General features: G+C 39.5%; 1 protein-coding gene across 2 annotated transcripts; it reads right to left on the bottom strand.

The window, feature by feature from the left end:
* Positions 1-125: 125 nt before the first annotated feature.
* abi3b (ABI family, member 3b) lies at positions 126-11664 on the bottom strand. Of its 2 annotated transcripts, none has more exons than XM_046068930.1 (9): positions 11229-11664; positions 9488-9640; positions 8424-8591; positions 7588-7767; positions 7341-7411; positions 4315-6626; positions 2019-2080; positions 1684-1909; positions 126-795 (listed from the first exon to the last, which is right to left on the bottom strand). In XM_046068930.1, exons 2-6 carry the CDS (start codon positions 9638-9640, stop codon positions 5900-5902), a joined length of 1299 nt encoding a protein of 432 aa, XP_045924886.1. In that variant the 5' UTR covers positions 11229-11664; the 3' UTR covers positions 126-795; positions 1684-1909; positions 2019-2080; positions 4315-5899. The 2 variants fall into 2 exon arrangements, with proteins under 2 accessions (XP_045924886.1, XP_045924887.1); XM_046068931.1 differs by lacking the exon at positions 11229-11664 and adding an exon at positions 9763-9933 and having other exon boundaries at positions 9303-9640.
* Positions 11665-15178: the final 3514 nt, after the last annotated feature.

Raw genomic sequence — 15178 nt, 5'->3', positions numbered from 1 at the left:
TGTAGCACTTGGAACATTAAATGAAAAAAAATGAAGAAAAACTCTGAAGACGTAGCCTACAATATGCACTGATTGTATAATGAAGGCAAACATATTAATTAACTTTACAGGTTGGACAATTGATGGAAGTTGTCACATTTCATTTTTTTTATTATTGACTGATGTACAAACAGTACAATATTATCAGTGGCTTTGAATTTATACTTACTTTTGCCTTAATATGTTTCAAAAGCCAAGGAAACACTCTATCACTGTTCCTTCTTAGAAAGTAGAAAAAAATAATACTGGCAACTTATTTAATATTTATTTTCCCTGAAACTTGTAAGTACTGTATTGTAATAAAGAGTATATAGTATAACATGGAGAAACACTTGGAGCTTTGATGATTCTGCTGGTGTGTAGATTCAGTTGCACAACTACACTGTAGTTTTGATGTTCATACATTTTAAATGTTGAGAATATTACTTCACTGTTCACTACAGTCAATATTAATGCAAATTAGTTAAAATCACAATATTCTATAAAATAAATGACAATACTATTTTTCAAAATACACAGACACGGCAAAAGGTGCATAATCAGTGTTGGTTGTCAGTTAAAATGAAGTTTAGCCGGTGGATGCCTCTATGGCTGCGGGTGGTTATGGGTGGGTGCTGGGTGAGGATGGTGGGGTTGGATGCAGAGGTCCTGTGGGTGTGATCCCGTCATCACTGGTGCCAGAGGCAGTGTTATCGGATACATCTCATGGGCAGGTGGCGGGCCCCCCGGCAAAACGCTTGTCAGCTTGGGGTCAAACTGCATGAAAGTGAAGTTCAAAGTACTTAGCCTGAAGTAACCCAATGTTTTATACTTGATAATTCAAATCATATAATAATACAGCAACTGCATATGAGCCTAATCTTAGAAACTATGGTAAATACTGCTAGCAACTGGTTATCTTAGCTTAGCACAAAGACTGGAAACAGCTAACCTAGTCATCACTGTGGCGACGACAAGACTCCAGGAAGTGACTGTGCCCGGCCAGTAAGTAGTCTGGCACATAATCAACAACATGCAGCCTAATTAACAAATATGGTAAACAATATTTTTCATAAAACATATTTCCTGTGGTATTGGAAAATGTTCCTGTGGTGTTCATATGGTACAATCCTATAGTACCGGTTCAGGTAAAGCAAATACTGTGGTACTGTACCATATATGTACTATATTTCATTAATATCATCAGTTACATTATTAAATTTACTGTATTTTGTTCAAACGAAATATAGTGTTGATGAGCTTTAGTGGCCAGATTTTGTTACCTTGCTAGCCTAGTTGTTTGGAACCATTTCCAGTCTTAATGCTAAGCTAACTTCTAGCTATACAACTTCACATTTAGGGTGCAGACATGAGAGTGGTATCAATCTTATTATTTAACTCAAGGCAAGAAAAAGAATAAGCGTGTTCCCCAATATGTCAAACTATTCATTTAATGACTGTTGATTTTTCAGACACATTTAACTATTTAGGATTTAAAGTGATTTTGTGATTCTCAAAATACTAAAATAAATTTTGGTAAAAGATATTCCATATTTGCTAGTCAGTTGACTAACAAGTTTACTTTAAATCTGTGTGTAGATCAGTGCGCGGTGATCTTGTGACAGAGTGACAGAGGTCCACTGTAGTGAGCAAGGCCACACGCACCAGTGAGTATGGTGGTGGGCGATCCACAGTGCTGTACCGAGGAGGGACTCTGTCGTAATGTCTGCCCTCTTGTGCCTGGTCCTCAGACAAAGAAATTGTGTGGAGCACTGAAGATCTGTTGCCATCTTGCATTGTAGTTGTGGTGACATATGATGCTCTTTTCTTTTTTGTGTGAAGATAGAAGCAGAAGAGCACCACAGCTATGGACACCACCAAGACTGGCAATCTAGGAACACACGCCCATCATTTCAAGACTTGATTATTGTGTGTCTTAGGTCAACAATTCCCTTCCTTTATGGAGAGATTTATTCTTTCTTATTTATTTGACTACTTACATATACTGAAAGGTATTCACTACTGCAGTCATGGCTGGAATTATGTCAACCTGCTGAGAATACTGTGAGGGTAAAAATACATTTAGACATTATGCCATCCTGCTTGAAATCAATAACAATACAATTATGTGAAATATGGACTTCCATTGACAGTGTGGTAAATCTTTGAAATGAGAATACCACATAGGTAATCTGTATTCTGTTCTGAAATAAAATGTAAGTTAAAATTAGTATGAAGTTAGTTTTGTAGTAATGGACAAGCTAGCAAAACACCTACAGAATCTGATTTAATACAGTATATACAGAAAAATACAAACACAACTAGGCAGTCTTTACTTATTAGTGTACATGTAACTGACAGAAATCCTGTGTGTGAGCTGACATCACAGGATATGATAACGTGCCAGCTTTTACATCTTAGTTTATGAGAGCCCACTGGAACAATTATGTGAGAATGCAAGTGCTAACTGTCCAATCACAGAGCTGTGACCTATAGTGACCTCTTACAAACAAGAATGCCATTTTAAAAGACCTCTGAAAATGGCTCAGCAGTGTACAACTGGAGAGGTTAAATCAAGAAGCTAGGAGCTCATGAAGCAGTAGGAATGCTGTTTGACTTTATACTGTCTGAGTTTAACAGACAGTGGACCATCATCCTACAAATCTATAGCATTACAACTATAAGTCAAGATAATTTGAATCCAGATAATTCTAACATACGTAACCTTAATGACAAAGAATTAAATAAATGGATATATTATCATTAACAGTGGGATCAGTACTTACCTTGTCTAACAATCCAAAACATACAGAAACCGTCCTGACCTGTGGGTTGTCATCAAAGCATAATGTGCCACTCGGGGAAGTACACAACGTGAACAGCTTTTACAGCATTAATGTCTTTTTTAAAGACACAGGACATAGATGTGTGCTCTCCGTCTTGCATATTTCCTGTGTATGTTGAACAAAATCTTTCACAAATCTATTTAACTCTCTATTTACTGTAGCAAATCACCACAATGGCATTCCTCAGAGGTCGATTATTAGACCACTCTTATTCTGTTTCTACTTATGGTCCACAAATTTCTATCACAATAGCCAACAAATAACAATTTTGTGGTTCTATATTTATACAGTTATATAAATTTTTTGTGGCCAAAAAACTTTCTACTTTGCTTTTTGGAAAACAAAACTGAACTCATTTTATGCATGAATATAAATTACTTTATTTTGTAAAGCGCATACACTAAAAACTAACCACAGTTTTATTAAAAGATGTAAACAATAAGTGCTATAACTCCAATAGTTAAACTGTCAAAACATACATAATGTACATATTACCGTGTAGTGAGGTTTGAACTGGGTTGTCTTTGAAACTTCAGCAGTTCTATCCATGAAATAAAGATTCTCCTTTCCACATAGTGGATTGTTTACACACATATGTCCCAAATGAAACACATAGATGCACTAAAGGTTATTGTAACCTGTATGGGCTCAAGGGTCAAAAAGATTTAGTTTGTGAAATAATATTCAGAGAAAAACTTTCATAAACCTGTGCTAATACTCGCAAAAAATTAAAAAAGAGACCTGTTGAGAGGTATCAGCTGTAAGGTCATGCCAAGGTATTTTAAAAATATGGGTACATATTCTAAGCAGAAAGTACATTTACAAAAGTTTATTTAATAGAAAAAATCCTGTCCCTGATTTCAAATGTAAAAGCTGGACTATCCAACTTGTAACCTCCGTGTGTTCATTTATTTAGTGTCAAACAGAGTGTGGAAACTTCACAATGTTCTGCTTTGAATTTGCACTCAGATGTTCACAAAAGCAATTTCTTGTCATTTTGTAACCGCACATTGATATTTCTATTCACCAGACAGGTTTACTGTAGGCTGATGCACAAGCAGGTGTTTTGAACTCATTTCTGAGCATCACCTTGCAATGTGAAAATCTTGTTGACACCTTATTTGATTCCATAGATCTGTTATAAAACATACAGTGTGTTGAGGCTAGAGGGTGTTTGAAGAAGATGAGGATGTTCAGGGTTGCTCTGAGTAAGCTGGGCGGTCAGTGTGTAATAATTGCGGGTCTGGATAGCATGTTGGTTCCAGATTGAAAAGAGAAAAGGAGACGTGTAATGACAGAGAAGATATTTGGTTGCAGATGATGAAATATCTAACGCTCTGAGGAACATTTTCAAGATAATCTTTAACAAAAAAACCCCACTCAAACCAACTTTGTATCTAAAATACATAATGCAATATGATAAATGAATGTGAACAACACAACACTTTACCTGGTATGGAGGAGGTGGACTGGCAGCAGTACATGGGAGGCTCTCTGTAAGGTTTATAATATGCTTCATTTATATCCATTACTTCCTAGTCTTCCTCCTCCTCCCGCTCCTCCTCATATAAAGGGCTACCTTGGCCAGGTCTCTCGTAAAAGAGCTTTTTGATCTCAATGAGACTTCCTGGTAAAATAAAGGTCAAATTAAAAAAATAAATAAATAAATAAAAAAAAATGATGTACACAGATGGAGAGTTAGTGGGCCTCGGGGGCCAGCCCTCTGCCTCTCTGCGTTTCTTTGCAAAATGGCAGCAAACAATCCACAGAATGATTCCACAACACAACTTGAGATTAAAGGACAGTTTAACTATGCGTGCAGCACGCATACAGATGAATGTTAACGTGCTGGGAACAGAGGACATACTTACTCAATAATAGGATAATAAATGACCATGTCAGTTTTATTTTCTAAATCAGGTTTCACACCTGAAGAAAACGTGAAGAGTCATTGTCATTCAAAATGACAAATCTGGTTTTGAAGACTGCAACTCTGTGTTTGTCATGCATTGTGACGTTGAGTTATGCAATACATTTATATGTAGGAAGTTCAAAGGTAGCTCCTTATCTCTCCGTATCCTTAAATCACGCCGACACAAAAAAGTATGCCCTTAAGGCAGATATAATTAGGCTACTACTTTGTCGACACAACACTACAGTTAAAATAGCCTATTACACATAGGTTAGCGTCCATGGGATGTAGCAAAAGATTCTAGATTTGAATTTGGATCGATAAAAGTAGAATTAGGCCTTTTGACTGTTCCTCCACTTTCATCCCTTCCTTAATTGAGTCAAATTTAAAGCAGCACAGATTTTTGAAGTTTGGATAAGCTGTCTTATCTAAAGTGATATTTTCTTTGATGAAAATAAAGCTTACCTTCAAGTACATGCCATGTAGTGCAGTTTAAGTAGAGTGTTGACTTGCACCAGACATTTTATAGCCTCATCGACCTGTTTAAAGTAGCAGAACTCGCCAGTGACGTAAACAACTTATCATTACTGACACTGCTCTCACCACATGGCAGTGTTGGGCTAAAGGTCGCTGGCTGTTTGGTGTGTCTTACTGATTAAGATACATTGGAATAAACAACGCAAAGACGTACTGAGGAATGGAAATCACATTATGGCGAGAAAAAACAGAATAACAGGGACACACAAGATTTCCTGTTTCAACATGTTTCTTAGGAATGCAGTCAAGGTGTTGTTGAAACATGTTGGAGGTGTCTCTGCTGGAGCTCTCTGCCCAGCAGAATGTTTTACTTTGAAGCAGGATGTTCTGGCCCAAGAAAAAAAATAAAGTAAATTCAGGCTCACACTGTGCCATTCAACACAGATGAAACTGCTCAAGGTTAACCTACTGCACACACTTTTTCAACCTTTTATTCATGCTTAACTTCTCACAACATTCCCGAAAATATTTCCCATGCTGCAGACATCTTATACATCCACCTAATGGCAAAACCATTAGTTATACAAGTGATCTGAGCAACCTTAGAAAGAATGAAATCATCCAATAACATGAACTATAATGTTCGTTAGTGTAGAAGAGGGGGAGGTGGTGGTGGTGGAGGTGGACCAGCTCTTGATACTGGTGGTGGTGGAGGAGGAGGAGGAGGTGGAGGAAGAGGACCAGCTCCTGATGCTAGTGGTGGAGGAGGACCAGCTCTTGATGCTAGTGGTGGAGGAGGACCAGCTCTTGATACTGGTGGTGGTGGTGGTGGAGGAGGACCAGCTCCTGATGCTAGTGGTGGAGGAGGTGGAGGAGGACCAGCTCTTGATACTGGTGGTGGTGGAGGAGGAGGAGGAGGAGGTGGAGGAGGAGGACCAGCTCCTGATGCTGGTGGTGGAGGAGGAGGATCAGCACCTGATGCTGGTGGTGGAGGAGGCCCAGCTCTTGATACTGGTGGTGGTGGTGGTGGAGGAGGTATAGGACTGGCTCCTGATACTGGTGGTGGAGGAGGAGGAGGAGGAGGACCAGCACCTGATACTGGAGGAGGTGGAGGAGGAAGAGGGGCATCTCCTGTTACAGGAGGAGGTGGAGGCGGGTACATGTCATTTGATGGAGAGATTGGCGGTGGAGGGGGCAGAGGGGGTAGGCCAGTGTCCATAGAGAAGGAGGGAGGTGGTAGAGGAGGAGGAGGAGCAATCATATCAGGGTCCACATAGGCAGGAGGAGGAGGAGGCAGGTTGTTGTTGGTGGGGTTGGAGGCGGTTTGAAAGGTGGGGACTGACGGTGGAGGCACAGCAATGCCAAGACTGGATCTGCTTACAAGAAGAAAATAGTTGGACATTTTGGGAAACATGTCATTCACTTTCTTGCCAAGAGTTAAATGACAAGATTTATACCCCTCATATGTACTGCACATTAAATATGAAGCTACAGCCATCAGCCAGTTAGCTTCGCCTCACATTATACTACATAAAGAAACAGAGGAAAACAGCTACAGTATAGCCTGGCTCTGTCCAAAGGCAACAAAATACACCTACCCACACCTCTAAACTCACAACATTAACAGGTTATGTCTTGCTTGTGTAATTTAATTGTGCGTCTGACTTTTTTTTTGTCCATAGCCGCCACTACCTAGTATCTCTGCTTATTGGTCTGATCCAAGAAATAGTGAGAATTAGAGGTGCTGGCAGGCTGATTTTGTTACATTTAACCAGAGCCTGGCTAGCTGTTTCCCCTTGTTTCCAGTCTTTATGCTAAGCTAAGCTAACTCGCTGGTTGGCTGTAGCCTAACATTTAAAGGACAGACATGAGAGTGGTGTTGAGCTTTTCTTGGCAGAAAAGTGAATGAGCACATTTCCCAATACTGTTTCTTCAGTCCACGAAGCAGAAACCTTTCCGACATGATCATAAATTGTGCCGGTAATTTACAAGATATTATGCCCATAATGTAATAATCAGTAGAAGTGTAGTGTTTAATTATAATAGCATTGCTGTAAAAATGACAAAGGAAGACTTTGTCTACATACACAGGGTGGTCTGCTGTTCTCTGTATGCTGTCTGTGGTCCCTGCTCTCACTGTGGGCTGCTGCTCAGCAACCTGTTGAGAGAATATGAATGAAAGTTAAAAAAACAAAAAAGATGGCATGGCAGCTCTACACACAGTCATAGCCATACTGTACACCCTAGACATCACAGTAGGACTACAGTATGGAAAAGAACGGTGAACGTTGTGTGGACTCTCCATTTAGTCTTTCAATTCAGTATCCAGTTTACCTCAAAACTGTGTCCAATGGAGTCCAAGATGGAATATGATATTGGCTCTCTTGAGTAGCTTTCCTCTGGCTCCTTGCCCGAAGCCGGTGGGGTCATTAGATTGGAACGACTCCTGCTTTTGGGAGTAGTAGAAACACCAATCTGTCTCCTGGCTATCTTGTCGAAGTGAATAGCTGCAGCCTGGAGTGGAACACAGTGTTAACAGCCCCCATCAACAAAACACAAAAACTCAATTTTCACATTGAGAAAGAGAGAGAAAGAGAGAGAGAGAGAGAGAGAGAATCTCTCATAAACATGCTGCAACAATAAAACAAATGGAGCATAGCAATCAAAGTGACCACAGATCAACAGATGACCTGCAAGTGTAACAAATACAGCAACTTGGTTCCCAAATATACAACCAAGACTGTACTGGGGAAATGAAATAGTGATACTTTTTTATATTCTTATTTGAATGTAGTGAATTACTCCTGAAGGTCACACATTCCATGCAAAGGAAAATGCACTTCACTAATTTCTGAAAACGAAAATGTCATAAAAGATGGCTAGGATTAGGAAACCTATCATTCACATTAAACAAGTCTGTACAGTGAATACAGATTTTTAATGACAAATAACTTTCTACAAATGCGCTGTAGTTGCTTACAGCAGTGACTGTAATGAAATCAGAAACAAAGGAAACTGTATTTCTTGGTTTGTTCAATATTCTGTTATTTCATCAAACACAAAGAAAAATGGTGCGACAATGCTTCAGATATTTTTTGCCAGCTACGCAGAGGTCACATCCCTTTCTGGGGCAGAGCTCAGGTGTATGTTAGGTAAAACCTGTTCCTCACCAGTGACAGCAAGTTGACTGAGGACTCCATTTCTTTGATGTGCATGGCCTGCGAGTCCAGCAGCCTCAGCAGGGTGCTGGCCAGATTGTGGATCTGGTAGGACACGCTGGCCAGCGCCTGCGCAGCCAAAGCCTTGGTCTCTTCAATAGCCTTGGCTGAATCCTCTCCCTGCAGGAATTTTTATTGTATTTTACCAGGATAGGTTATAATGTACATACAGGATGGATGAAGTATTGAGATATTATATATTATATATTATATTATATAAGTACCACAGAATAAAAATACTCCATCACAAATAAAAGTCCTGCATTCAAAATCTTACTCAAGTAAAAAAAAAAGTATTAGCATCAAAATGCACTTAAAGCATACATTTAATAAAAATAAAAGTACTCCTATGCAAAATGCTCAGAATGTTATATATAGAATGTTTACTGGATTATTACTGATACGTTGATGTAAGCAGTGTATTAATGTTGTCATGGAGCTAATTTTAACTAGCCTACTTAATATAGGCTACTGTGGTTTACTGTATAAGAATTGTATAAGAATCTTTGTTAAACCGATCATGTTTTACATGTAAAAACCTCATCTAAAAAGTAAGTCCAGCTGTCAGATAATTGTGGTGAAGTAAAACGTAGGCTACAATATTACAGTATATCTAATAGTAGTAGATACAAGTATAAAGTAGCAGAAAAGTGAAATACTAAAGAAATACAAAGTATAGAACTTGAGTAAATGTAGCCACTTAAAGTTTCATTCCACCACTGGTAAAATGCTTCAGATCCTTTTTTTTGTAATTTTTCGAACAGAGCTAAAACTATGGCAAACTTATGCTTTTAGAGTTGTTGTGCCTTTTTTCTATGAGTAATTACTCACCTTAAGGAAATTGCTATCGCAGTAATCTGCGACTCGGAGGAGGTTGCTGTGGTTGTCAACGAGAGCCCTCCTGGCGGCTGGCGCCTCTTGTAATATTTGAGTTATAACTTCAGAAAAGTTCTTTCGCTCCGTCATTTCTTTCAGTTGGCGCTGCTGACAAAAAACCCTTTAAAGATTTAACTCACGGTGCTTGAGGAGGATGCAGGAGTCAGTCGAGGCAGGAAGGGGTTTGGTCGGTGGTGAACGCGGAACCACCTGAGGGTAAAGATTTTCACCGTCTCAGCGCAGATGGTCCTAGGGAAGGGCGAGCTGCACCTGGTAGACATCCACTGAAACATCTGTAAAAAAATCGGTCTCATAAGGAGATATGATGTACCCTATATATTGTTATAGGCTACCGTTTCACATAGACAGTAACAAGTTACAAATGATAAAATACATAAAATACACAAACTTATACCAGTGTATATCACGATCACGCCTCATGACAGCCACTTGTATTATTTATAAAATTCCACTAGAGGTCAGTGCAGTGTAGCGAAAGGATCCTCTCTCAAGGTCTATTGACCAGATGATGCCTGTTGTAGTCCACATTGTAGATGATGATGATGATGATGATGATGGTGATGATGATGATGATGATGACAGACTCAGTACCACAGTCAGTATAACCCAAGCAGTGAAAAGCTCACTTAGTTTGACAGAGCATCAGCTGGACTGGATGTTCCAATTTGAAATGGAACATTGTTACATAATCACAAAATGCTCCGCCAAGGCAAAATACTATGGGGTTCCATTTGTGCCTAAAATAAGTCGGCATGCTTACTGTCTATGTCGATGGTTCACATAACTGTCAACTCAACTTGCTTTTGTCGTCTGTTGCCCTCCTTGTCATTTGACTGATGTCTTGCCCTGTCTTTGCTAACTGGTCCCTGGCACCTATTTCCAGGAAAAACGCCTAAAATAACATAGCCAAAATAAATTAGTAATATCTCCTCAACCATTAGGCCTAGATGCATAATTCTGGTCTCCTTTAAAGGTCAGAAGCTAAGGAATATAAATCCATTGTACATTAACATATTTATTTTACCATTACAGACTACATGGAGATGAAATACAGAAAAATTATGATATTTTCATCCTCGCCTGGTAAAAAAAAGCTATATTTTAATGCAATAAACCATCAAAACCATCATAAGGTAGATTATAATGCACCTGAATATCTTCTAATACACCTGGAATACAACTGTAACTGTAAATTTGATGAAAAGAAACTAATATACAACAGTTATTACACAATCTTTAAAAAAAACAACAACAGGTGAATGTCCATGTTTTGGCCATATTTACTGTTTATATTTTCACTTTTATTGGGAGTTATCTTCAAAACATTATTTCTCTCCATACAACCACGTTCCAAATAACATAAAGCTTCCAAAACATTGAAATATTGATAAAAACAGTCAGCATATATGACCAAAAGCACTCCCGTGCTTTACAGGCCACAGCTTGAGAACACAACATCCTACAGGGCTGCAGAGTGGGCTCTTTCTCTTCGTATTGACGAGACGAATCGATTCATATCCTGGATAGCTCCTACGGGTCGCCAGCAGAGGCCGATAAAGACCGCCTCCGCCAAAGCAAACTCTTCTTCTCTACTTCAGTCTGAGGACAGAAACAAAACTTAGCGACAAAGCCGACCTCACCAAGATGGCGGCCCGGCAGATGGTCTCTGTTGACACAAAGGGACGGAAAACAGCTAGAACAGCGAAAAACAATTACACCCCCTGTATCGGGTCAGTCCGTTTCCAAGTGACCATGTGTCATGACCTTTTTATATACAGTCTATGGTCATGACTGTGTTGTCACCCTCTGTCATCGATGTATGGGGTTCCGTTTGTGCCAAAAATAAATCGGCATGCTTACCGTCTATGTCAATGGTTCACATGACTGTGTCAACTCAGCTTGCTTCTGTCGTCTGCTGCCTTCCTTGTCATTTGATTGTGTTGTCTCCCTCTGTCGTTGCCATGTGTCCTTTCATTCTGTCGATGTGATGCATCATTTGACTGCGCTATGGTTGTCCTCCTGATGTGTGGACTTACTGGGTTATAAAGTTGACCAAATTTCCCAGCTAAATAAGTGGCAGACACCCTGGCCTTGCTGCGGTGGCAAAAGTGGCTGCCAGTATGGTCCCATCTAAGGCAGTTATTGAAGATTACACCTTGCCACATTAACGCGAGCAATCACAATATCAGACAAATAGCAATAACGAAAAAGAAATGTCAACAGTAAAGATTGGCTAAAGTCAGCAATATGTTTTAATGGGCTCCATTAAATGCTAATGATAAAGTATTAATAATAACATTATTATGAATTAATCTTACAGTGTATTAGTTATTCATTTTCACAAAATACAAGATAAATACCAGGTCAACAATGTTCATAATCCATTGTAACAATACCAATAGCTCCACAAAGTAGAAATTAGTTAATAGGTGCTTTTCGACCAAAAGTACCAGGGACTTTTAAGTCCCCAGGTCTATTTTCAAGGAACTAAAAGGTCCCTATAGCCCACTGTTGTGTGCTTTTCCACTGTCATCTAAAGACCTACGAAGATTAGGAAAATTAACCAGCTGACGTAGGCTGTAGGCCTGGCTGTACACAGCAATGCACAGGCATCATTATTTGTAACCACTATCCATGAGCAACATTTATAAATGAACATCAGATTTGACTGGAATATAATGACAAACTATAGGCTATGCTTGACTATTAAAGCAGCTTTTTTGTGTTGGAGCTATAATGAGGAGACACGTGATAAAGTTCGTTACACATTTAATAACAAACTGGATAAAGCCATAAAGTTCTTAAAATAACTCCAGCATAGAGAAAGCAGCACAAAAATAAAATCGTGACATTTTGGAAGGTTATTTCAACATTTCCAGCCAACAAGAGCTGCAGATCAGCTGGCAGCACATGTCTGTGTCCGCCTGCGTCGGAGGAACAGGATGTTTAACGAGCTTTACCTGCTGTAATCAGCCGCTCTGTTTGTTTTGGAGAGGAGGAAACTGACTTTGTCTCCTTGTAGAAACGTCCTGACTGATGAAAACTCAAACCAACAACTTCTGACCCAGTATTTAGCGTAACTCCATCAGCTGTGCACTGTAAACACACTGCTGAATGCTGACTGCTGTTTTCCTTCTATAAATTTAATGCTGACATACGATCTCAGGCGGACATCTGCGAGACGTGTGGATAACAAACTGGATAAAACCATCAAGTTCTTAAAATAACTCCAGCACAGATAAAACTGCGACAGTTTGGAAGGTTATTAAAACATTTCCAGCAACAAGAGCTGCAGATCAGCCGCAGGACTCACGTCTGTGTTGCCTGAGTGTCGGAGGAATGTGATTTCAACGAGCTTTATTATCTGCTGTAATCAGCTGTTCAGCTGGTTTTGAAGAGGAGGAGACCGACTTCAGCTCTGTGTAGAAACTTCCTGACTGATGAAAATTTAAAAACAACAACAACTCTGGACCCAGTAGTAACTCCATCAGCTGTTCCCTGTAAACACACCCAGGCTGGCTGCTATTTACATTTAATGCTGACAATTGATCTCAGGCGGACAGCGGCGAGACATGCTTTTTGTGCTATTTGACTGCTGATTGTGATTTATTGGTTTGCAAACAACGGTGGAAAAGAGATGAGCAGTTGCAGACAAACACCCGACATTCTCCAGTTAAAGCCAGTAGCCTCTACTCGCCCATTCAGAAATTCACTGCAAGGCAAGCCCCACCCCCCCAAAGTACCCGGTACATTTGTGGCTAGACTTTATTCTATTCCCAAAAGATCTGGTCTCTGTTTTGAAACAGTCTCATTACAGTAAACAAAAAACTGGGGTTGTGCAACAAAGATGGACAGTAGATATCAGCAGAGGACACATACAGGTGAAACTCAAAAAATTAGCATACCGTGCAAAAGTTCATTTATTTCAGTAATTCAACTGATTAGAGTGTGACACTTTGAGCCTACAATACTGAACCTTTTCACAATATTCTAATTTTCTGAGATTTTGAATTTGGGGTTTTCATAAGCTGTAAGCCATAATCATCGAAATTATATCAAATAAAGGCTTGAAATATATCACTTTGCATGTAATGAGTCTATATAATATAAAATAGTTTCACCTTTTAAGTTGAATTACTGAAATAAATGAACTTTTGCACGATATGCTAATTTTTCGAGTTTCACCTGTAGTTACAGACCGGTTGTATTTGAGTCACTGAAGTGGAAGAGCCACTTTGCCAGAAATTAAGTAAGGATCTCACACACTGAAAACTCTGCTTTATGAAAAAACAATTCTCTTTGGTTCCTCTTCATGGGCTGAACTGACATGCAATTAACATTAGTGTTATGAGTTGTAGTTTTTTATTTCCATTGTTTCATATGTCTATTTATTTGCCTGTTTCTCTCCTTCCTTGTCCTTGAGATGCGCAGTCTGTTTTTGGACTTTGGTGTTTTCCTTTGCCCTTGTGGACTTTACTTTGGATTCAGCCACTACTTGTAAGTGTGCTCGCCTCTTGTTAAATAAACTGAACTATACCTGCCAGTTGTGCGTCCTGCGTTTGGGTCCTACCTGCTTCACCACACACGAATCTTAACAATCAGTTTTTAGGGACAAATAACATATTTTCACATGATCACTACCTTTGACCAAAGACAGAAAAAATTGACTATTTTCTGAGTGTTTATTTGGGTCATATTAACAAAGCACAATGGTTAGACTATTTTTGTATCACTCTTGGCATTGCTGAAGCTAGAGCTGAAGATCAAAGAAGACACTACTGAACAGCCAGTCGGCACCAAAGGATCCAAACTAGAAGGCTTTCGCTGGAAGTCCACCAGCAGTGTGCACGCCGTCAAATGGCAAAGCTGTGGTTTTATTCCATCTTGGGCTTGTGCCAGAACCCATCAGGATCGTCTCGCAGAGCGGTGCAGAGCACAGCCCCAGGCAGCTGGTTTCCCTTCTTCATGAGATCATGCGATAGATAAATACTTCAAGATGCACACCAAAGTCTATGTTGGCCAGTTCAACATCATCCTGCTTTCATTTGGATATTTTTGTGCTTCTGCCATGGGCGAATAGGCTACAAAGTTAAAGGGAGTCTCTTTTAATTGTGTTTAATGTTATGTCTTACTTTCTGCCCTGTAACCTGCAAAAGTTAATACATTTCAAGTCTGATCCATGTTGTTTATAATTAAAGATTTATTGCTGTGTTTTAGTTAATGTTGATAGTGATGTGATTTACAATTTGGAGTCTGCAGTAGTTCCTTTTGAAATCTAAAGGATGTGCTGTGCCTGTTCTGTGTGTGACTTCCTGGACCGCTAAATCTGCCCTGTGCTGGACAACTCTTCCATAAAAAATAGACTTGGTTCAGCAGAGCAGAGCGGAGAGCTAATGCTAGATTGGGGAAAAATGACTGCTATGAATATTTGTACAAATATCTATATGCTTCTTCAAACAAGGCTCAACAGGATAGCGCAGTCTCAATCTGCAGCTGCAACAACAAGGAAACATTTTAATCAACCTGATTATCAAACTATATAATCCAGTGAGACAAAAATAAAGCGTACATGTAAAAAAGGCATAATAATAAGCAACCATCCTATGATGAGCTTTAGTGATGTCACCGCTGCAGTGTAAGGTGGGACTTCTGACGGCAAATTGCTTGAGTCTCACACCCTAGGGCTAGTTTAGTCCATACCCTGAACTGTGTGGCCCAATTAATCGTTGGGGACTTATTTGTGTTCACGTGCTTCCATGTTCAAGTAAGTGCTGGATAATTGTCACCTTCATGGACCCTTGGTAAAGGAG

The sequence above is a fragment of the Micropterus dolomieu genome, linkage group LG14 (genome assembly GCF_021292245.1).
Source record: "Micropterus dolomieu isolate WLL.071019.BEF.003 ecotype Adirondacks linkage group LG14, ASM2129224v1, whole genome shotgun sequence".
In the NCBI taxonomy this organism is placed as follows: Eukaryota; Metazoa; Chordata; class Actinopteri; order Centrarchiformes; family Centrarchidae; genus Micropterus; species Micropterus dolomieu.
Note: the sequence above shows the minus strand (reverse complement) of the source record. Positions and strands in the feature narration are given on the sequence as shown.